The 23,594-nt window shown below is 36.7% G+C and overlaps 3 protein-coding genes across 4 annotated transcripts in view; 1 reads left to right on the plus strand and 2 right to left on the minus strand.

Annotated features, from left to right (window-relative positions):
* Positions 1–1,118: 1,118 nt before the first annotated feature.
* LOC102599241 (uncharacterized) lies at positions 1,119–6,376 on the plus strand. Its single transcript, XM_015303351.1, has 4 exons — positions 1,119–1,130; positions 1,265–1,331; positions 4,495–4,901; positions 5,705–6,376. Exons 3-4 carry the CDS (start codon positions 4,669–4,671, stop codon positions 5,883–5,885), a joined length of 414 nt encoding a protein of 137 aa, XP_015158837.1. The 5' UTR covers positions 1,119–1,130; positions 1,265–1,331; positions 4,495–4,668; the 3' UTR covers positions 5,886–6,376.
* Positions 6,377–6,692: 316 nt separating this feature from the next.
* On the minus strand, positions 6,693–8,848 carry LOC102598252 (36.4 kDa proline-rich protein-like). Of its 2 annotated transcripts, none has more exons than XM_015303350.1 (2): positions 8,702–8,848; positions 6,693–7,796 (listed from the first exon to the last, which is right to left on the minus strand). In XM_015303350.1, the coding sequence occupies exons 1-2, from the start codon at positions 8,766–8,768 to the stop codon at positions 6,967–6,969; spliced, it is 897 nt and encodes a 298-aa protein (XP_015158836.1). In that variant the 5' UTR covers positions 8,769–8,848; the 3' UTR covers positions 6,693–6,966. The 2 variants fall into 2 exon arrangements, with proteins under 2 accessions (XP_015158836.1, XP_006363256.1); XM_006363194.2 differs by having other exon boundaries at positions 8,594–8,848.
* Positions 8,849–11,803: 2,955 nt separating this feature from the next.
* Positions 11,804–23,594, minus strand: part of LOC102598591 (AUGMIN subunit 5) — a 24,003-nt gene continuing 12,212 nt past the window's right edge. Inside the window, exons 7-11 of the mRNA XM_006363195.2 lie at positions 18,892–19,051; positions 17,667–17,717; positions 13,463–13,658; positions 13,125–13,260; positions 11,804–12,397 (exon numbers count right to left, since the gene is read on the minus strand). Of these exons, the coding sequence (XP_006363257.1) occupies positions 12,269–12,397; positions 13,125–13,260; positions 13,463–13,658; positions 17,667–17,717; positions 18,892–19,051 (672 nt within the window). The 3' untranslated portion in view covers positions 11,804–12,268. The remainder of the gene's footprint in view (positions 12,398–13,124; positions 13,261–13,462; positions 13,659–17,666; positions 17,718–18,891; positions 19,052–23,594) is intronic.

A 23,594-nucleotide genomic window follows, 5' to 3' on the forward strand; every position in this document is an offset into this window, starting at 1 on the left:
AGGTAAACTGTTTCACATGGTTACTAGCAAAGGAAGCAGTGCTGACACAAGAAAATATAAAGAAGAGGAAGTTCCAACTATGCTCAAGATGCTATTTGTGTGAGGAACAGGCAGAGACAGTCAACCATCTCTTTTTGCATTGCAAATGGACAGATCAATTATAGAGAATATTCAGCAGCCTTGGGAAGATCACTTGGGTGAAACCAAGAAACATAGCACAACTCCTAAATTGTTGGATCAATATTGGCAATACTACAATTAAGGAGGAGAGATGGAGGATTGTCCCAGCTTGTATATGTCCAATATATGGTGGACACTGTGGAAAGAAAGGAATCAAAGATGTTTTGAGGGCAAGAAGAACAATCTGCAAAACTTCAAGATGAATTGTATAGCTCTTTATTATTTTTGGTGTAAACAGAAAGTCTTAGTACAGGCAGAAGAACTTTGTGATGTTTTAGACTATTTGTGACAAAAAGCACAGATGGAGTCAGTCTAGTTTGTAATACTTTTGGAAGGGGGCTACTTTGATGTAGTATACCTGTGGATAAATAGAAAAAAAGGTTGCCATTCTCAAAAAAGAAAAAGAAACCTACAAACACTTCTTACTGCATTGTAAAATAACAATACAAATATGAGCCTTCATCACTACCATTGCTGGAGCCTATTGGATCATGCCTGGACATACTACAGATTTGCTTAGCTGTTGGATCAGTAGAGGAGGAAGCAAGAGCCAGAAAAGATGGCGGAGGACGGTCCCAGCTTGCATCTAGTGGAACATTTTTGGATGGAGAGGAACCAAAGGATTTTTGAAGGAAAAGAATGCACTATACTGAAGATTAAGTGGAAAGTTATTACTTCACTAGGTTTTCTGGTGTAAAGAACAAAATATAGAAGAGGAAATCCAACTAGTGGATTTTATATTATCTTGGTAAGTATCTTTATTCTCTTTACTGTACCTTTTTGGAGGTGGCCAGCATAGTCCCTAGTGCTGAAGAATACAAATTACCAGTATAAAAAAAAATAAGGTGAGAAGTAGCGAGAAAGAGAAAAAGAAGAAAGAAAAGAAGCCACAACACCAGATGCCAAGGAAGAAGCAGAGAACGGCGAAACTAGTGAAAGCAGCAGCGTCGGTGAGTTTGAACTCTGAACTCATTTTTTTTGGGTCTAAAAGGCCTCCTTTTCTTTTGCTTTCGAAAAGTTGCTCCCTAAAAGATTACATAGCAATTGCTTCATACCTGTTCAATTGAAGCACTCACTTCTTCAGTGTCGGCTCTCCTTGCACTTGGAAAGCAACTTACTTGCGCTTCGCGTTGCTCCGGCGCTTTAAAGGGGTAAAGTGCTCGCTTTTTACAACACTACTTTTTATTCCTTCATGATTGATAGTAGAATGGGCATAGAGTTTAAGATGTAAACTTAACTTGTATACATTGAAGTAGTAGTAGGAGAAAATATTAAAGTGATGGATAAAAGTCAGTTTAAGATTTGAATAAGAAATAATTCTAGCCTTCAAGATTGTGGAAATCGTAGAAATCATATTATTTGTAAAAGGGGAAAATGTTCAAATGTACCTTGAAGTATTCAATTTGTCTTATATTTGCCATCTGTTTACTTGTCTTCCATGAAAGCCTCTACTGTAATTATCCCCCCTACCTTTAATGTTTTCCTGCTTGGCTCTGACTTTTTCCACGGTGGAGCCACATAGACAAATAAAAGATTCAAATCACCCCTAAACTATTAACTTGGTTTATATATACCCTCTGTAAAATAATTTGAAGCATGCCCATATAACAATTGAAAAAGTCAAAAATACTTCTGCATAATTGAATAAGATTCAAACATACTCCTATGTGGCTCCACCATATCAACCAAATAAGTCCCATTTTTTCATGGCCGAAAATATTAGTTGGAGGGGCATATTTGAGACAAGAAAATGGTGAAGGCTTTTATGGACTGATAGGTGAACATAGGATAAATATAGAACAAATTGCAAATGATTTTTAAATCTTTTCCCTTGGTAGAATGATGTCAAGCATTTTGGAATGTTCTAAAATAGTAAGTGTGATATTAATCTGAATACAGGAGTATTACGAAGAGATAAGTATTGAAAACACCTCTAAACTTGGAGTTTAGAAGGCTGTGATTGGTCAAAGGGCGGGTCACATACGGATTTCTCGGTTATAAAAAAAAAAACACCCCTAAACTTGGTGTGAATTATTATTTTAGTACCCCAACTATTGACAACTTTAAAAACACCCCTCTTATGCCACATGTCATCCACCTATGCGTATATGTGGATTTTTCTACTAATGTGGCGTACACATAGATAAATGTAGTAAAAAAAAAGAAAAAAACATTCAAATAATTAAATGCTAAAATTTAGTAAAGATTTTTTTTTCTTCTCACCCCATCCCCTACCCAGTACCCCAACCCCCCTCCCCCCCAAAAAAAATTTCAAAAGTTTTTTTACAAAAAACTTTTTATCCAACACCACCGAGTAGCTTGACTCGCCCCCTTAAAAAATTATTTTAAAAATAAAATATTTTTTTTTTCTTATCCCACTCCTCTCCCCTAAAAAAAAAATAAGTTCAAAAGAATTCTTTTTGGGGGTGAGTGGGTAGTGAGGTGGGAGGCTAGGGGGGGTACTGGGTAGAGGATGGGGTGGGTGATAAGAAAAAATAAATCTTCAAAAAGAAAAAAAAGTTCTTTTATCTTCTTAAATTGCTAAATTCTTAACATTTAATTATTTAAATGTTCTTTAAAAAAATTTCTATTACATATATTTATGTGTACACACCATTACCATTTTCAAAAAAAATAAATATTTATGTATACACAACGTCAACAGAAAATTCTACATATATGCCCATGTGGCATAAGAAGGGTGTTTTTAAATTCACTTAATCAAGTAAAGGGGTGTTTTTAAGGCTGTTAATAGTTGGAGGATTAAAGTAATAATTCATGCCAAGTTTAGGGGTGTTTTCAATACTTATCTCTAGAATGGTCTCCCTATTCCTTGCTATATTGTTGTTAATTTAAGTTCTCTTATTGCTATTCTGCTATGTTGAGTAAAAAGCACAGTAGTTCCTTGCATCATTTGCACTTCTCATCTGTTTGATGGTATGCTGTGGATTCTTTTTTCAAGTGGTGTTGGACTTGTTTGCTTGGATGATAATCTTTCATGTTTACTCCTTATTGTTGAACTTTTTTTCTACCTCCCTATTAAGGAAAAAAAGGCAATAGTATTTTCAGTCCATCTCTTAAGGAATGGCTAATGTTGAAGATATAATGAAGAACTTCCTTCTTTGGCAACACATGGTTGGCTTCTTGTCCTCTAGCTATGTGATATTTTATACTTCGATTTTTATTCCCTCCTTCACTTCTTGTTTGGCAGTTTAGTTATAGCATTAAAATAGATTCATTATAACCAGATGGCTTACTGAAGGAATCTTCTACTCTTTAATAATAGTGTTAAATTAGGTCTTAGGCCTAACTCACACCCCAAAAGCTAGCTCAAAGGGAGGAGGATTGTTCAAGCCTTGTAAGGAGTCCACCCATCTCATTAACCACCGATGTGGGACTTTTGTCATTCTTTAACACCCCACCTCACGCCCAGTGCTTAGCATCTGGTGCGTGGGCAATTTTGATTTTTTGGGGGCCCCAACATCGGGTGAGACGGCCCCTGCTCTGATACCATGTTAAATTAGGTCTTAGGCCTAACTCACACCCCAAAAGCTAGCTCAAAGGGAGGAGGATTGCCCAAGCCTTATAAGGAGTCCACCCATCTCATTAACCACCGATGTGGGACTTTTATCATTCTTTAACACCCCACCTCACGCCCAGTGCTTAGCATCTGGTGCGTGGGCAATTTTGATTTTGGGGGCCCCAACATCAGGTGAGATGGGCCCTGCTCTGATACCATGTTGGTCTTAGGCCTAACTCACACCCTAAAAGCTAGCTCAAAGGGAGGAGGCTTGTTCAAGCCTTATAAGGAGTCCACCCATCTCATTAACCACCGATGTGGGACTTTTGTCATTCTTTAACAAATAGTATTAGAAAATTATGAAGTCAGTGCACCATGAGAAAGAAGACATTGTTTGACCCAAGAGAAGTAAACTGAGCTATATAAAATCGGATTGAGCACTTTAATTTACTGCAGATATTACCCTCTGAAAAGTACTGGATTAAAGAAAAAAATGTTCTCTGATGTTACCCTATACCTGTGTGCCCCAGTTACTGTACAGTAAAGTCATAATTCAGTAGTTATTTTGGATGCTTTCCAAATACAGAAAAATGCAGACGTTAGCTGTTTTTGTAGGGGAAACTCCTCGCCTATGGTTCAAACAAAGGCTTTACATTTGTTTTTAATTTTCTCCCTCCAAAGCAAAGTTACCGGATTTCAGGCTGTTTTAGGAGGAGAGTTGGGCACAACTTTAGGATGGAAGCAGTAGTGTTTTTCTGAAAGTAAAACTAATGCTCTTCTCTTATTATTGACAGAGAAGCACTCCTGGGCCCGTGGAAGGCTCTGTTGAACATTCTCAAATAATCAGAAACGGCTCTACTCATGAGGATGATATTGTCATTAACGCAACATTGCTTTCGAGTGCCCAGAGCTTTGTAGAACCGAACTTGACTGCTGCTGCTTTATATAGAGCAACACACGATTCTCATATGGCAGCGGATGAAGCAATTGCCTTTAACATGCCACTGCAACCTAATTTATTTGAAAATGCATCTGTTGAACCATCTCCTGATGCTGAGCACCCTTCCCAGCCACAATCATTATGTTGGCCAGGTAAACGAGATACAATTGAGTCGGAGGTTCTGAGCTATGGCAGAAATGATCAGGAAGAAGTGAAATGCGATGGTGAAGCAGTTGCAAGATCACATGCGTATACTCAAAGGTAAGATGATTTATCACGAGTTCAATAGCTATGACTTGATGTCCTGGTAAGGTGGAAATTCAAATTTATTTCTTCTACGCCCCCATGACTTGCTAATTTCTGTAATGATGCCAAACTTGTATTACACCTACGAAATAGGCATGTGATACAGAATCACTTTAAGTACCTTGGACCCAGTGGGCCTAGTGGCAGTCAAGGTCTTAGAAGAATTACCTGTAGTGTTCCAATTTCTTATTGTCCTGTGATTGCCAAGTGCATGAAATAGATTCAGACTAGGTAATGTTTCTCGTGGTTATTAGCTGGTTGGTTGAAATGCAGATTGTAGCCTTTCTGAGCCCCTTCCAGTATAGTTTTTTTTGTAAAACCTGCTGCAACTTGTGGGTTTGCATTTTTTTGTGAATAAAATTGCCAATTCAAAAAAGATTTCAGTGGCTTGAAGGAAGTCATTTATATGACCCGGCATTGTTTACCCGAGCAATCAAATATCAATCAGGTTTCCCTGCATGGCTTCCCCCAACTTTTCTACCTGACCCATCAAATGGAAATCTAAGTTGAAGGTTAATAACAAGCGGATCTCTGGATTTCGAGGTTTGAGTCTCACTTAAGGATTTTCCAGACTTCCCATTAAAACGAAGAAATGTATAACAAACATGTACATATCATTCTGACTTGAGCAGTTGTCCTCTGAACCTTTAGGCACATTCTGATCTGATTTCAGTTGATCTGAAATTATATTATGATGCTAGTATACTACTGATTTTGGATTCTATTTATGTGACATATTGAGTCTTGGTATTGAGCAGGTTGCTTAATATCATAAACCAGACACTAGCATCTGTGGGAGTGGATCCTTCACTGGCCGATGTTAGAGTACAGCTTGATATCAGCAAAAAACCAAGCAGTGGAGCCACAACTACAACATTAAGCAGTGAAGAGAACTATGATGGTGCTCCTAAAAGGCTTAGGACAGAAGGTAGTATGTGATTGTCAATCTAGCATGGTTCCACTCCTAATTTTTCTGCATCTTGTCATTGTTTCGATGGGGAGATACTTGAAGTGGTTGGTCTCTGTGGATGAGGTGGTGCACAAACAGCTTATGGTTGTCCAGTTAGGTTTCCATTTAAATATGAGAAGCTGCATTGTCATTCTTAAGGGTATTTAGATAGTCGACTTTGGAAATTCTGTCAGTGTGATGTGGTTATGCCTATCGATTTGAGATGCCTCCATGGATCTGGTTTCATAGTTGATATTTAAACAGGGAAATTTGAAGTTGTTTCAAATGTCAGCATGAAGAATTTTATGTACATTACCAAATCTTTTCCTTTTCAGTATTTTGTGATTAGTTCACTTAAACAGGATGCTGGCTTTTCAATTGTGTTTTCAGAAATAAAAGTCAGCACTTGTATCATTGTGAAAAACTGAAAATTTTGGTCTTTAAGTCGAATCAACAACATAATGCAAGTATTTACTGATAACGGCGTTTGGTCAGATGAATACGGCAGTTTCACAATGATTGCATATGAATATGCTCATGTTAGTCCATGGTATATATTGTAATTTTATCCTAAAGATATCGTAATGAGAAGTTAGATGAGTTTGATGCGATGAACTGATGAAGCATTGGTAATGGGTTATTGGTTTAGCAGTTTTGCTAATTCTCATTTATATTTGGGATATCCGTTGTCAAATGTTTGAGGTTCTTTTCTTAACACATTAATCGAATTAATAAATTAAACTCTCGGCTATTCTACTAGGTGCCAATATTTGCTTTTGAGCAAGATGCAATATGTCGTTCATTTGGTTTGTCACCTTGTTTCTAAGTGAGTTTTAATCTATAACAGAATGTTTGTTGGTAAACCAACATCTTAATGGTTCTATAATATAATGGTCTTGTGTTGGAACATTATAAATAATTATACAATTAACTATAAGTAGGTGAGCCTCGATCACCAAGTCTTCAATATATCTTCCCTCTTTTGTTCTTCTTATGTCTTGAATCCAAGCAAATGAATTTATTGTAAAGCTATTCATATAACTACTAGGTATTTGTATAGTTGCATTTGGACTAAGGGGAGTTCTTTTTCGAAGATGAAGTAGAAGCGGGAGGAACTCCAGGTAAGCCAGGCATAGGACTGAATGGGAACGGAGGGAGAAGAAATTGGGAAGGTGGCGATGGTGGTGGTGGTAATGGAATTAAATCAAATGTAGGTGGTGGTGTAATTGGAGGTGGTATTGAAGGAGGAGACATTATAGGTGAATGAAAATTTGGTGGAAATGTTGAAGGTGGAGGAATTGGAGGTGCATGAAAAAACGGTGGAAATGTTGAAGGTGGAGGAGACATTGGAGGTGCATGAAAAAACGGTGGAAATGTTGAAGGTGAAAGAGACATCGGAGGTCCATGAAAAAACGGTGGAAACAATACAAGAGGTGGCAGAGGAGGGAGTTGTGGTAAAGGAGGGAGCTGTGGTAAAGGAGGGAGTCCTGGAAGAGGTGGAAGATAGCCTTGATTAATAGTAACAAAACGCGACACTGATGGAGTTAATATGGGATCAGGATATGCTTCTTTGTTGTTGGTACTATGAATGCTTGGTTTTTGGTTGCAAAGTTTTGGTTGGTTTACAGGTTTGAAAGTGAAGAATCCAGCAGAGAAAATATGTGTTCCCTTTTTCTTCGATTTGAGTTGGAAAGAAGAAGAGGTTGTTGTTGTCGATGCCTCAGCGCACTGTGGCTCACTGCTGCTGATTAGCCTGGCTGAACATCCTATAACATGTTTGACATGTTTGTCCACGTTGAAAGGAAGGTGTACACTGAATTCTCCATGCATATTTGTTTTCACTTCTTGGTAAAATCTTGAGTTTTTGCCTGAGTTTGCACATTCCACTGCAACAATAGCTCCTATAAGCAGAAAAATGCATCAAAAGTTTAAAAGATTCCCAAGAAAGAAGAGAGAATAGAATGTGTTTGGTATGATAGAAATATTTCTCAGAATATAAGTCATTTTCCTTCACAATTCTCTTTTTTCCCTTTTCCAATATAAAAAGAACTCATTTCATAAAGATATGACATTCAAGCCTAACTTAATCTCAAAAGTTAACTTGAGGGGAGGAGTGTCCAAATTCATATAAATAGGCCAACAATTCATTTTCCAACTAATGTGGGACTCTAACACCTCCTTCATGTCTGGGCCCAAAGTGGAGCGTGAACCTGACTATCATACCATGTAAAGATATAGTATTTGAACCTAACTCAACTCCAAAAGCTAGCTCATGAGAGGAGGATTAATCAAGTTGAATATAAGCAGCACCAACCCATTCCCCAACTGATATAAGACTCTAACCCTTAACATTTTTTAAGAAAATACTCCTTCCATTTCAATTTGTTCGTCTTACTTACTTTTTAGTCTTTTTTTTAAAAAAATGTCTCTTTTCCTTTTCAACAACTTTTAAATTTCAACTTTACATATGACATGTTTAAGACCATAAGATTAATGGACATTATGGTAAATTCTACATATCTTTAGTTTAAGACCACAAAATTCAGAATGAAGTTTTCTTTATTTTCTTGAACTCCAAGTCAAGTTAAAACGAGAAACAATTTGAAAGGGACAGAGTAAGTGATTTTCCAGAAAAAACAACTTTTTAATCATTCCAAACAACAATAAGTTAAAAAAGTTAACCAGGATGGTGATGAACCTGAAATGAAGTGACTGGCCTTTGACAAATCCTGGTAATAGTGACAAACATCACAGAAAACTTTTCCTACAACAAGAGCAGTTGGATGATGGCTAGAAATATGCCTACCTTCTGAAGCTGAAAGGTTACAAAATACCAAACCAAGGAAGACAAGTATCATCCAAAACCAACACATTTTGTTTAGATTGTATGTACAATCTAAAAAATGATTTCAACTCTAATTAATTTGTCATTCTTTGGCTTCCTAGCTAGTAAGATTTTATACTAATAATAATAATATATGAACTTCTTTAAACATAAATAAATTTATAATGGATGTTGCCAATTCCTCATCTGTATCTCCTCATGCAAGACCTGTGACTAACAAAAAATATACCACAACAAAGGAATTATCTTCAACTCTTTTTTGGTTGTCTTCTCTTTTTTATTTTTTTATATTTTTATTTAGGGTGTGTTTGGTACAAAGAAACTAAAAGGGATAGTATTTTACTAGCTATTTCATGTATGGATGATTTTGGGATACTTGTTTTTTCGTTTACGTAAACCAATACGCTAAAAAATAAGTGAGAAATTCACTTATTTTATAAGAAAATAAAATTTTTGATCGAAGTAAGCCATTATTTAAACCAATTCGTCAAAATTGTTTTTTTTTTTTTGAAAATTTTCAAAACTAGAGTAAATGTATTTCACAATAATGTATAAAACATTATTTAATTAATGAAATCCAACGGTCAAAAATGGCGATGAAACATAAAACATTAATGCCAATAATGTTTTATTAAGTAATTTGTTACCACAAATAACGTTCTATAGGACATTGACAAAATGGATTATCTGACATTGTAATATTTTTATTTTGATGTATTGTTTTAAAAATAAAAAATCCAATTTTTTTTTATATTTTTCATAAAAGTATTTTACTTTATACTAAACACACCCTTAATCAGTAAAGGATGAGGAGACAATTTGGTCCTTGCGGTCGAATTATGATACAAGGGGTCCAAATTGTTTGCACACAAGGGCAAAGTTAAAGGGTTCTAAGGAGTTTTATCAATTATATTTTAGGTCAAAAAATTATATCGTGTAAATAAAATAAAAATATTTCCGAAGTTCGGTATTGTTACAACAATTTTGGTTAAAATTCAAATATATTTCAGACCTTTTTGCCTTCAAACAACATAGTAAAAGCTTCTAGTGCAATAGCTAAAATGTGGCATCTTTTTTTTTTTAAAGAAAAAATCCATTATCTAAAATTGATGGGTTTGGCACAATAAGCTAGTTAGAAAATGGGCATGCATTGAGTATGGATTTTGGTTATCCAACTTTTAAGCTGGTGAGACCACGAGATTGTTGCTTATTTTTTTAGTTTACAGTTAGGAAATTTTAACCCTACTACTTTTTAACTGAAAAAAGAAACATTCCACCAACTATGTATTGTGATTTCATGTGAAATCCTTTAAGTTTTTTACATTCTGTACAACTCATCAAATTAGTCTTCTTTTTTCCACCCTTTGGAGCCTCGACTAAATCTGAATCACATAGGACTCGAACCCCATACCTCTAATTAAGGGTAAAATAGTTCCACTATTGTACCGTAACCTATGTTAATTCAAATTTGTCTTTAACATAGTAAAAAGAAAATTAAAATTGCATTATCAGATTATTTAATAGATAATAGGAGGTGGCTATCCGTAATTAGTGAGATTGATATAACCTAAAATTAAGACAGTTAACATATTACAAGCTAAAATGTTAACCTCTATTGTCTTTGTATAATTCATTATGTAATGTGATAAAAGTTAAAACTATGTAAATTATAGTTAATTTGACAGATAAAACGCTAGCAGCCTCTCAATTCAATTTTGTGTTTGTATATCAGCATAAAATTTGAATGTGTATACAATTGAATCAAAATAAAACGTTTGTGTATCAAATCTCTCTCTCTCGCTTTATACAAACACAAATTATACATTGTATTTTGTATAATCTGATTTATATTGTATAATTATAAGTGTATAGGACGAATATATATGTATTTGCATGTGTATATACAATTTTCTCACTTTATACAAACAAAAACTCAATTTATACATTTGTGTTTGTATAAAGTGAGAGAGACGAGGGAGAGACTAGCGAGCAAGAATTTTAGGGATAGAGGCGAATGGCAACAATTTGCTACGGGTTACAATTAAATCAAACTGTGGTTATAACATTTAATTTGAATTAATAATTTGCTATTATATACAATTTTCCCTTGTATATTTAGTTAGTTGTAGTAATTATTTGACCTGAACATATAAATGTGTTAAAAGCATTACATTATTTTAAGGAAAAAGGTCAAAATTATCTTAGAATTATTGTATTTTGGAGTACGTGATATATATATATGGACTACGTGATATAAATATTTTCAGAAGTTGAATATTGAAAATTTCCAAAAAAAATGTGTAGAATATTATTGTCAGTTGAACAAATAAATGTAATTTTTGTTAAACACATCACTACTCGTGACCAATTAAACGTGATAGGAAAAATGACAAGAAGAAGAAGTGGAGTTCGGGGGATTACGTGTACACAATTTTATCTCTACCTTATAATGATAGAAAGATTATTGTCAATAGATCCTCAAGTAAAGCATATAAAAAAGTAAATGCATAAAGTAAATACAATGGCAATAACAAACAATATGATAACTAAAGCAAAGAAAATACAAGTAATACAAAAATCGACAAATAAGATAGTAAGAGAGTAATAATAACAATAATGTGAAGGAAACTAGACAATGTTTGACTATCTACTAACTTTCTACTCTAATCCTCGGCCTTCCTATCTTTCTATCTAGGGTCATGTCCTTGATATGTCGTATATGTGTCACATGTTCTGTCTAATCACCTCTCTCAATTCTTCTTCGACATACCTTTGTATCTCTTTTAATACCAATTATAGTCAACCTCTCGTAGTTCCTCACTAAGACCTTTGAACATCATCTCCAACAAATAGAATGAATTGCATCAAATTGTGCCCATTTGTGTTAACTCGTAAGTAACATAAAACTTCATTCTATGAGGCAGAATGTATAGCTAATTAAGTAGGTTCATAATCTTTTGACGTACTGAAATGTTTTGAACTTCTAGAGAACAAGGGTTAGCTCTGCAGCACGTCTACCCTCAAAACTAACAACTTCACAAATTTCAAATAAAGTGAAAATACTCGCTGTACTATGTAATAGCTCATATATGAGATCTAATCTATAACATTAAAGGCGTTACACAAGCAGTATAGAGAGGCTCAAATAGTGTGAAGTGCAGACCACTTTACATCTATTCTTGAGATTATATTATATGAATGCTATTCTCTCCTTTCTCTTTCAACAAAAAATGACGGAAAGAACATCTGCAACAACATATTGTACTCGACCTACATTTTCAGCCTTGAAACTATGTAAGAGGAAGACAGTCTCCCCATATTAACTGAATTTTTCTTACAGTCCTAGGTCTAGGGTGAAGATCAAATTGCAACAGATGCTGCCTAGATTTGCAGTGACCTGCTTTGCTACTGCTGTTTCTAGATGATACCAGCCTCGAGAAAACCAAAAGCCACATGAAGTTGCAAGGAACTAGCAAGCGGAAAAAGGAAAATTTACAGACATTATGTAACAGCGGCCAAAGAGATGATTCAGTGAAGTTGTTGATCATGAAATGCCATAAGCTGTTTTACATCATTCCACCATGCAGCAACATTTTGTCCATCAACAGTAACCCAGTCAACTACAGTTGATGCTGGTTGTTCCCACCATTCATCTACCTGTAAAGATGCCACAATATCACATTTGCATAAGCAGGAACTTTTCAGAACAGAGCAAAGAAGAGTATGTGAGAAAGTAAAAAAAGAAAACGAACATAATAGCATCACCAAGATATCCTAGTTACAGAGCTTGAATGTTTGTTTCTCTTTTTATAAAGACCCATTTTTTTGCTTTCCCCTTTTTGGGCATAACAGAACTGAAATATCCTTCTAACACCAAATAAATTCAGAAACAAAATCTTTGGATCAATTAGGATAACTCTAATGTTTTCCCAGAAATGGGTTCTTGGCAACTCACATAAAGTACTTTCTGTTCATGCAGTTGTGCAGAAAGATGTTAAAATTCACATGATCCTTGGGCCTAATTCCAAAAGCTAGCTCATGAGGCAAGGACTGCTCAAGACCAGATAAGCATACCCATTCCCCCCATAACCAACGACTTAACATCACCCAAGGAGGTTAATCAGAAGATATGAAAGATGTCATTTGGAAGACATGAAATGATAAATATCAAAGAAAACAATTTACAAAATAAACTTATATCAAGTAAAAAATATTCTTTTGTGGCGTGTTCTACCTTCGTTTTGGACACTCCCACATCTGTGTCCAGATGGATGATTGACAGCATATAAAGAAATGTGTAATTCCATTATTTTATCCATTTCTAAGTAAGATATTATCTTGAACAAACTGGTGAACAAAATAATCAGCGACAAAAATTACTCACCAGTCCCCGAGCATACTTGCATTCCTCGTCAAGGCAGTGTTTAGCATTACCAATAGCTACATCCAGTTCCTGTAGCCAATTCTCTGTAGCTGTCTTCTCTTGCTCAGCTGCCAGATCTAAGCAGTAGTTTGTCGTCCTACAAAGCACAAACAATAAAACCAACCATTCTATATTGGTTCAGTCTAATGTCCAACAAAGGCACTAGACTCCAATCTAATTTTGTTAAGGCACCCCAGTTTTTGGTTTGAATAAGAAATAGAAAGACTTGTGCATTGCAAATAAGCAAGGATCTGACCCGGGGAAAAAAAAGAAAAATTGGTAAGTGACATTTGTCGCACCTTTCATACTCATTTTGTGCCTTGTTAGCATGATCTAATAATGCACGACCACTTTCAACAAGATCTCGCCGTGTGTGAACCAAGTTGATTGCCTTTTCCAAGTCTTCCAATATGGAAGCTTCAGAACCACGAAATTTCATACAAAATCCCAAAGATTCTAAAACTGCTGCTAAGCCAGCATCAGAGACATCCAAACCTAAATACACAAGTTAAAAGGACAAAAGCAAGATGTACAATCATCAGTACAGGTAAAAGGTGTGATAGTGAGGAATGCAAACCCAAGCTTAAAAATAGTGAATATTTGAGCCAATAAAATCCAAGAAAGTCATGGTATGAATATTTAAATTTCAATAAAAGCCATTGTGTCTAACAGAGCTCATACATATTACAAAAACAACATAACGAACTAATAATGAGCTCAAGTATTTATGCAACTTATTTCATAACTTGAGGGCAAGGAGTTCAATCCAGTAAATGGGTTAAAAAAAAAGGCATACTGAAATGCCAAACTTAGATCCATCTAAAGACTCATTCATATAGGGCTTAGTTAGATTGATAAATCGTGATTTAGGTCATTCTCTTGTGATTCTTTTATGGGACATAATAATCACAAACACACCATAACCTAAATGAGCTTAAGGTGATTCCTATCGCCTTAATTGTTTAAGCTTTGCACATTATCATCCTTCTTGGTCTCTCATGTTCTACTTGCTGATTATACTGCCGTATTGTCTCAAATGGTTTTTAAGGGTATTGATAGAAGCTCAGATGTCTGGAAATCCGATCAAGTCAAATTTTGCCTCACTGTTTCTAACACTCAGATGGCCCTTGGTCCAATTAGGCAACTATAATTGAAACTATATCCATCTTAAAGTCCCAAGCCTGCTAGCTGCACCAGAGACTATTGGCCCATAGCTTTTCTGACCAAACCAGACAAGTCAGCAGACAGCATAACACCACCTTATGCTACACTTAGATTTAAACACAAATCAACTAGATTAACTTTTTTTTTTTTATAACCGATAAATCTGCCTGTGACCCATCCTTTGGACCAATCACAGCCTTCTAAACACGGTTGGATAATGGACCCACCCTCTACCCTTCTCCACTTAAATACTGGGCTTTGCTTTGCATGTATGGGGCTTGAACCTGTGACCAAAATGCCAAGAACTGGAAACAAGAAAAGAGGTTGTATTCACCTGAACAAGTCAATAATGCCTATGCTATCCGCTACTGATTTAATGCCTCCACAAGATCCCGAATGCATATTTTGCTTTACAGAGAGTTACGACAGAAAAAATGATTGAATTCTTTACTTCCTAAGCTAATCGTGTTAGTTTCCTTCAACAAAATCAATAAGCTTCTTGATTGATCCCCTATATATTCGACCTTCAACAATTAGAATTCATAAGGCGATTTGTTCTCCACTATTTCCCGAGAGATCAATAGAAAATGATTGTCTGTGCTTCCAGCCGCTCTTCTCCTTTTTCCACTCACCGACTCAGAAAAGCAAGACATGTACATTATGATCTATCATATACTAATAAAGCAAGGAAGCAAAGTAGTGCCTCTCCGTAGCCCTCCTTTTTCCACTCTCTGACTCATAAAAGCAAGATATGTACATTATGATCTATTATATACTTATAAAAAGCAAGGAAGCAAAGTAGCGCCTCTCTGTAGCCCCTCTATACTCTACAAGTCATTAGTGTCAAGTGCACGCACCAGAAAGAGAAAATGGGGGAAGTCAGTTCAGAACTTCAGATACAAGAAGTGAGGAAGACAAACATTAGGGAAAAGAAGGAAATGAGAACTGCTGGGGAATAACTCGGTTGGGGCCTTTTGGTCAGGTGGACTTGGGAGAAGGGGGGCACAGTTAGCTTCTAAAATCTAAGGTGAGTGAAAAGGAAAACATTAATGCCTCATTTTTTGCACTTAATGGAGGTCTGAAACTCTGAATCTTAATCATTCTTCAGCCCATTAAGTGTGTTTGGTTTTTAGGTTTGAATCTTAATCATTCAGATTCAACCCATCAAGTCCATATGTTTCTTTTGTTAATAAAACTCTTAATGAATTTGAAAAGATATGAACAAATCAAATCTGTAGGAGAGCCTCAACAACACTCAGACTTATTTAATACGTTTTAAAATAATCATTGTCGCTTTTCTCTCTCTCTTCGCATGGCTTCGCTCTTTCTGGCTACAAACTTTCTTACTCTCTTTACTCTATCAAACACCAATTTTTTCTCTTCTTGAGTTTACATAATTTTTTGCGACACCCCCACTTTCTAAGCTAAGGCCCTAACCATTCTTCATTTGCATAGAAGGTCGTATCGAGTGATTCTTAAATTGTTCTTAGGTGTTAAGGTCAATTCTTTAGTGTGGAATGGATCTGGATATGAATTAAGGTCACTAGAATCCCCTAATACAAAGTTGAGTAGAAAGTAATGATCATATCTCTCAGCACATAATGAATTAGGTGGCCCATGATATCAAATGAAAGGTCTATGAGTCGTCTTTCAACGCCACCAAGTTTGCCTCATTTCGTGTTTGGAGTAAAAAATTATGATCGTTTTACCAAAGACTACCACAATAGAGTTTTCTGAGTAAGTGACCTACGAATCACTTCTATGGGCCGTAGAAGTTTCTACGATCCATACTGTTCACTCGTGGAAAAAGTACTGGGAGTCAATTTTGGGTATAATTCTTACAGACCCATCTATGGGTCATAGTTTGGGCCCGTAGAATGAACTTCTAAGCCTTAAAATTTCAATATGAATTCCACAGATGGGATTTACGGTCCATGGATCAAACCACGAACTGTAGATGGCCCCGTGGAAGGTTTCAACAACTTTTTAAGAGGGGTAGTTCAGTCTTTTCCCACTCCTTCTAAGCCTAAACCCCACTTTTTACACCTAAATAAGGTTCTAAATAATATTAATCAACCCTATTACTCTCATTAACGCTTCCAAGTCTTACAGCAAGAATCCAAGAGGAGAAAGCTAGGGTTTTCAAGTGTTCTTCCAGTTTCGGCAAGAACTTTATTCTTCGAGGTATGTAAGGCTACTCATAGTGATGGGCTAAGTTCATCCTCAAATCCTACATCTAAATTCAGTCATTAAAAGGTTATGTTTATGGTTCTACCCACAGTTCTTGAAATCTAACTTCGGTTGTGTTTTGTATTTTGAGTTCCAATTTCCTTATCATTGAAATTTCGATTACTATTACGCATATCGAATTCTAAACTCTTGTTCATGATTTGTATCACATGAGCCCTATTTTTTTATAAAAGTCGGGTTTATAAAGGTTTTACATGAGTTTTTCCTATTACATTGAGTTCAGATTTGAAAGGTAAGCCCATGAGTGTACTTTTTAAATGCATGTTTTGAAAAGGGTTTTAAAAGGACATGAATGGCTTCATATGTACTATTTGGCAATCGAGAAAGGAAAGAATATAATTGACTTTCTGAAACTTTTTCTTTCTTTTTGTTTGGTGGGTTTTGGTTTAGACATTTTTTTAAGTCTTATTTGTTCATGGCGACGAGCAATATCACAAGTTGAAATGGAATCTTAATGTTTTTTCCATTTTTGATAATGGTCAATGAAATGGTTTGAGAACCATGAAGTTTCAAGTTCCCTGCATAGGCAAAAATACTAGGTAATGTTTTCCCACCTATCTTAAGTCTTAATGGATAGAATCACCCGATAGTTGTGTTGGTGGGAGGTAGCTTGAACCTGTAATTAGTCGAGGTACACACAAGTTTGGCCTGGACACCACAGTTATCAAATAAAATATTTCTGCTAATACTTCCATAATTTGTGGGGAAATTCAAAGGTCTAAACTTGTATCCATTCACAATTTGAGTTTAGGAGAGAATGACAAAAATGGACATGTATGTTTAGTGGTAGGTTTAAAATAGTCCTCTAAGAATCACTGAACAATTATGGTCCTTTTAGTTTGTCCAAAAGTAACACTTTTAGTCTTCGTCAAATATTTAACCATTTATGTTTTGTTAGATTTGACGAAAACAGTGAGGAAAAATATGTAATCATAAACAACAAGAAAGTTCCATCAAATCTTAAAATATGCAACACAAAAATTCGCACTAGACGCTAAAAATATTTTTAAAAAATAGTAGAATTACACCTCAAAATATTGCATCAGACTCTAGAAATATATCAAGGTAGTAGAAACTACAAAATTGTACCTCTAAATGTGAGTTCGCACTGCTTTCCTTTTCTCATAGTTCCCGTCAAATCTAACAGACAAAGTTTGTTAATTTTTTTACGGATATTAAAAGTGATAACTTTTGGAGAACTTAGAGGACCAAAATTGTTTTGTGCATACTTAACTGACTACTTCGAACCTATCATCAAACGTAAGTGACTATTTTTGTCATTTCAAGTTAAGGATATCCAAATATTATGCGTAATAAGTACATATTCATTGCATCTCATCACTGAAGAATAAGCTATTCTTCCAGATTTTGACTCAGTACAGGTAAAAGAAACTATTTTTATAGTAGGTATTTTAATTCCTCTCAAATTGGATAACCTACAAGGAAACGTATTTTTTTTTCTTGGTAAAGAAAGGAAACATATTTTCTTTTTATACACACTCTGGCACTAGTCAATCTTCATTCTTAAGCCTAACTTAAAAAAAAATAAAGAGAGAGAGTTCAATTCCCTGACAACCAAAAGAGACAGATGCTCCTCTCCCTGGTACATCCCTATTCTCTCTTCTACAAATAGTTTCTTCATGTCCATCTAACCCATCAAACTTATGTCAATGTTAATCATTATTCAGATAGCAACATGACATGGTGCCACTTCAACTCAGTAGGCACTCTATCAGCAGGCAAACATGAGCGCAATCAACAATTTTCCAGCAAATCTAGATGAATTATAGATCAAATTTGTCTCAACATCTCTTCTTGGCTTTTATTACCGCTCAAGGGTCATATTCTGGTCAAACTAAAAGAGCTATGGTGGCTAAGGTGTCCTGGCAAATAATTTAAATTCCAGGTCCATATAAATACTCCCTCTATCCCTAATTACTTGCCCACTTTTGAATTGACACACCTATTAAGAAGACAATTATTAGCATAGTGAGTTTACCATTTTACCTCTATTCATTATGAAGTAGATCAATTAAAAACTCAAGATTTTCAAAAAGTTCTACCTTTAACAAAGTAATTAATTGAGGGTATAATAGGTAAAAAAATTTTGTCCTTTCTTGATTTGTCAAAATGGACAAGTAATTAGGGACAACTATAAAAGGAAAAGTGGACAAGTAATTACGGACAGAGGGAGTAACATTTAAGCTAAAAAAAAACGTATTCTTAAACAAGTTCACTTTTGCATTTTAACAATAGCACCTGATTCAAGTGAATAATAAGTCATTGAAATGAAGAAGAATATTTTTTTTCTCACCTGCAGGATATTGTAGAGCAGCAGAAATACGGCATATAGATGGAATTGCAGACGGATCTCTTGCGCCAGCCCTAGCCGTCAATATAGCAGCATTCTTTTCAGCAGCAGCAACAGCTTCTGGTCCAGTAGATCCACTGACACCCATAGATTCCAATAGTGCCTATTAGCATGAAACAAGGCACCATGAGTCCAGAAGAGGAGATAACACAAATGAAAACTGCAATAGGTTAAAGATGATAATATAAAACAGAATAGCAACTGATATTGTAGCCATTTCGTTTGTCATATTTTAAATTATCGCTTTAGGTAAGCCCACCATCTCTGTCTTTCATCTTTTGGATTACGTTAAACATCCAGACAAAATATAGATAAACAAATAAAAAAATCCTTCACTTCTTGTGTGTTTGGCAGGGAGGTGAACAATAAACTCAGTTATTGCCAGGTGAATACATTCTTTCGTCAACAAAACCCAGACGCTTATATGTACAGACACAGACATACATTTATATATATACAACTTTTTTTTTTTTTTGAAATAGGTAACTTTATATTCACACAAAAGAACTCATCAAGAAATTGATGAGGAGGGATTTACAAACCCCCAGGGGGTGCCATCATTCTCAAATCCAAAAACAAATTTTCAAAAATTTACAATTGGCCTATAAACTCCACTACACTATCTACTTCCCCCACTAAATCTTGCTTACACCAAAAAAACAAAAGACTAAGGCATTTCATCTTGATCATCTGGGAGCTGCTTGACCTCCCCTCGAAGCACCTTCCATTTCTTTCTTTCCATAGTGTCCACCAAATGCAAGCAGGTACATTTTTCCACCAATCTTCCTTTGATCCTCTCTTCCCAATTCCTTGCCAGTGTGTTAGTACCTCAAAAGTGGTTCTAGGCATTGTCCAATTAACCCTGAGTATACGAATGAACATGTTCCACAGATCTGTAGCCATCCTGCAATGCAAAAATAAATGGCCATTTACTTCAGCCTCTTGTTCACACATATAGCACCTTGAGCAGATCTGTATACCTCTTCTTTGTAGCACTTCGTGGGTTAGACAAGCTCTTCTAATTACCAACCAAGTGAAGCAAGCAACTTTTAGAGGGATCTTAATCTTCCATATTAATTTCCAGGGCCAAAATGTTGTCAAAGAGTGGTTGGTGTTTCTTTCCCAGTAACAAGACTTTACTGTAAAAACTCCCCTACTATGCAATTTCCAAACTGGTTTGTCGGACTCTGCATTGATGCCAAGGAACAGGTTCAAAGCCTGAAGTAAGTCTGCTACTCTTTCAACCTCCCAATCATTTAGAGCCCTTCTAAACATAAGGTTCCAGCCTTGAGGACTCCACATCTGCGCTATAGTGTCATTCTGTTGTAGGCTAATAATGTACAAGTCAGGAAAGAGTATCCTCATTTTCACATCGCCTAACCAGATCTCATTCCAGAAACTGATCTTCAGGCCATTCCCCACTCTGAAAGTCACCTGCGCATTGAAGTCAGTCCACATTCTCCTAATAGTTTTCCATACTGAGCACCCAAAAGTGCCATTCACCTCTTCAGTTATCCAATTACTCTGTAGGCCATATTTCTCAGCTATGAACCTCCTCCATAATGCTGTATCCTCGCAACAGAATCTCCACAACCATTTTTGCAGCAAACTAGTGTTCTGAATACTTAAGTTCTTAATGCCCAGACCTCCTTGTGCTTTGCTCATTATCACCTCTTCCCATTTAACCAGGTTGTATCCTTGTTTCTCTTTGTTCCCTTGCCAAAGGAACACCCTTCTCAACTTGTTGAGTTTCTTTCCAATACTTTTTGGTAGTGGAAAAAGACTTAGCATATATGTTGGGAGGGCATCCAGAACTGATTTTATGAGAGTCACTCTACCTCCCAGAGATAAATATTGACTCTTCCACCTTGTCAGCTTCCTTTCACTTCTCTCCAAGACTTCACTCCATACTTCCAATTCTTTGTTCTTGGCTCCCAAGGGCATCCCCAAGTATTTGGTGGGAAGCAAGGCCACTTGGCAGCCCAGGTTGTCGGCTAGGCCTCGCATATTATTGACTTGATTAACAGGGAACAGGCAACTCTTCTGCCAGTTCACATGTAGACCTGAAATGGCTTCAAATATGGTTAGTATTGCCCTCAGATGCCTAATTTGTGCACTTCTGCACCACAGAACACAAGAGAGTCGTCTGCATACAGTAGATGTGTGATCTCCGTGTTATTAGCTCTGTTAGTATATGCACCAAAGCCTCTTATCCACCCCAATTCATTAGCCTTTCTAACCATGTAGTTGAGTCCCTCCATTGCTAGAAGGAATAAGAAAGGGGACATGGGATCTCCTTGTCTCAGTCCCCTTTGTGATTGAAAGAAACCTTCTGGACTCCCATTTATAATGATTGAAAACTTCACTGTTGACACACAAAACTTAATCCAATTCACCCATTTCCTCCCAAACCCCATGTCACTCAGAACTTTAAATAGGTAGTTCCAGTTCACATGGTCATATGCCTTCTCTATGTCCAGTTTGCATAGAATACCTGGCACCTTTTGCTTCACCCTGGAATCCACCAACTCATTAGCCAATAAAGAAGCATCCGTTATCTGTCTATCCTTCAAGAAGGCCATTTGATGCTCGTTAATCAGTCTCCCCATAACTGTTTTCATTCTTTCAGTGATCAACTTAGCGATGATTTTGTACATTCCACCAATCAGACTTATTGGCCTAAAATCCTTGAGTTCCTCTGCTCCATACTTCTTAGGGATTAATGCCACAAAAGTGGCATTCAAGGATCTTTCAAACACTTCATTCTGATGGAAGTTATGAATTGTTTGCATCACATCATCCTTTATGATCTCCCAGCACTCCTTGAAGAAACACATAGTGAAACCATCTGGGCCAGGGGCTTTATCCCCATCACACAATTTGAGAATGTGTACCACTTCCTCTTCTGAGAACGGTCTCTGCATCCACTCTTGCTCCTCTTGACTTATTCTGGGGCAGTTCATCATCGCAAAAGGTGGCCTCTAGCTTTCTGATTCAGTGTATAACACCTTATAGAAATTTGTTATATGCTCTTTGATTTCTTTCGGGTCTTTACTCTCCTCCCCGCTAATAACCAGTCTATCAATGGTGTTGTATCTCCTATGTGTTGTTGCCACTCTTTGAAAGAACTTGGTATTATTATCTCCCTGCTTTAGCCATAATACTCTGGATTTCTGTCTCCACCTGGACTCTTCATTCTTTGCTAACTCTTCTAGCTCAACTAGGATCGTTGCTCTAATAATCATCTCATCCTCTGTCAGCATTCTGTCATTCTGAATCAGATCTATCTCAGCTAGCTCATTTAGTAGCCTGTTTTTCTTGTTGATGAGTTCCCCAAATGTTACACCGCTCCATTCTTTGAGTTTCTGCTTTAGCATCTTTAATTTCATGCTAAGTTTGAAGTCTGGGCATCCTTCCACAACAAAACCATTCCACCAGTCCTGAATTAAATCTTTGAAACCCTCTACATTAGTCCACCAGTTTTCGAATTTGAAGTAAGGCTTCCTTTGTTCCCAGTCACCACATTGTAGCATAATGGGGCTGTGGTCAGATATAACTCTAGGCATAATTTGTTGTCTAATGTTTCTGAATTGTTCATCCCACTCAGTTGAGTAGAGAAACCTATCCAGCCTAGCAGCACTGTGCTGGTTAGGCCCTCTGAACCATGTGAAATTCCCACCCCTTAGACAAGGGTCATGTAACTCCATATCCTCTATCCACCTCGAGAAATCAGTCATTACATTGGTTATTCTCCTGCATCCTCTCCTTTCGGCCATTGTTCTAACAGTGTTGAAGTCCCCACAAGTGACCCACGGACCTCCACATAGCTCCCTAACTGCAGCAATTTCTTCCCAGCATTCTAATTTTAATTTTTCAGTTCTAGTGTGTGGAGCATACACACCAGTGAGAAACCAGCAGAACCCGTCTTGGACAGCTTCGAATTTGTATGTAATTGAGAATTTTCCTTCCTCTACACTACTGCCCACCCAAATTCTTGAGTCCCACATAATCAGGACCCCCCCGCTGCTGCCATCGGCTTCGATATACCCACACCTCATCCATCTACTAGCCCACAATTGTTTGGCAATCCTGTCTACATCCTTGCTGATTTTTGTCTCCTGAAAGCAGTAAACATCGACGGTCACCCTCGCCGGTGCTTCCGTCCACACCTGCATCGTGTAGAGAAAAGCACCATCATCTATTGTCACTTCCTTTGGCACGTCAGACCCGTTTCCTTTGATTTTAATTCTCGCCCATATAAGATGATTTCGCAGTTGGGTTTCTTCTTCTGTTTCTATCCACCCCCATAAAAGTCCCCAATAGCTTTGAAGGTGTGGTGCTCCCAGAAGTGTAACGGCAAACCCACCACCCTGATCCAAATTGCGTTGGTTCTATCTCCCCCTGCTGACGCACACACTGTTGGACTCCACCACTGCATTTTCGCTGGCAAGTTTCTCCATACCCAATCCCCTTCGACTACTTGTTCCGCTGTTACCTTGGATGCAAATTCGAAAAGGAAAAAAACCCTTCCCCATATCATAAATGTTCAGGCCATGGACTCTTTTCCATAAACTACTTGCCCATCTTCTCACCTCTGTCAAGGTAGGTGCCTTGCCTTTACTAGTCATAAATTCGCCCACCAAACT

The sequence above is a fragment of the Solanum tuberosum genome, unplaced genomic scaffold, assembly GCF_000226075.1.
Source record: "Solanum tuberosum cultivar DM 1-3 516 R44 unplaced genomic scaffold, SolTub_3.0 scf00427, whole genome shotgun sequence".
Classification (NCBI taxonomy): domain Eukaryota; kingdom Viridiplantae; phylum Streptophyta; class Magnoliopsida; order Solanales; family Solanaceae; genus Solanum; species Solanum tuberosum.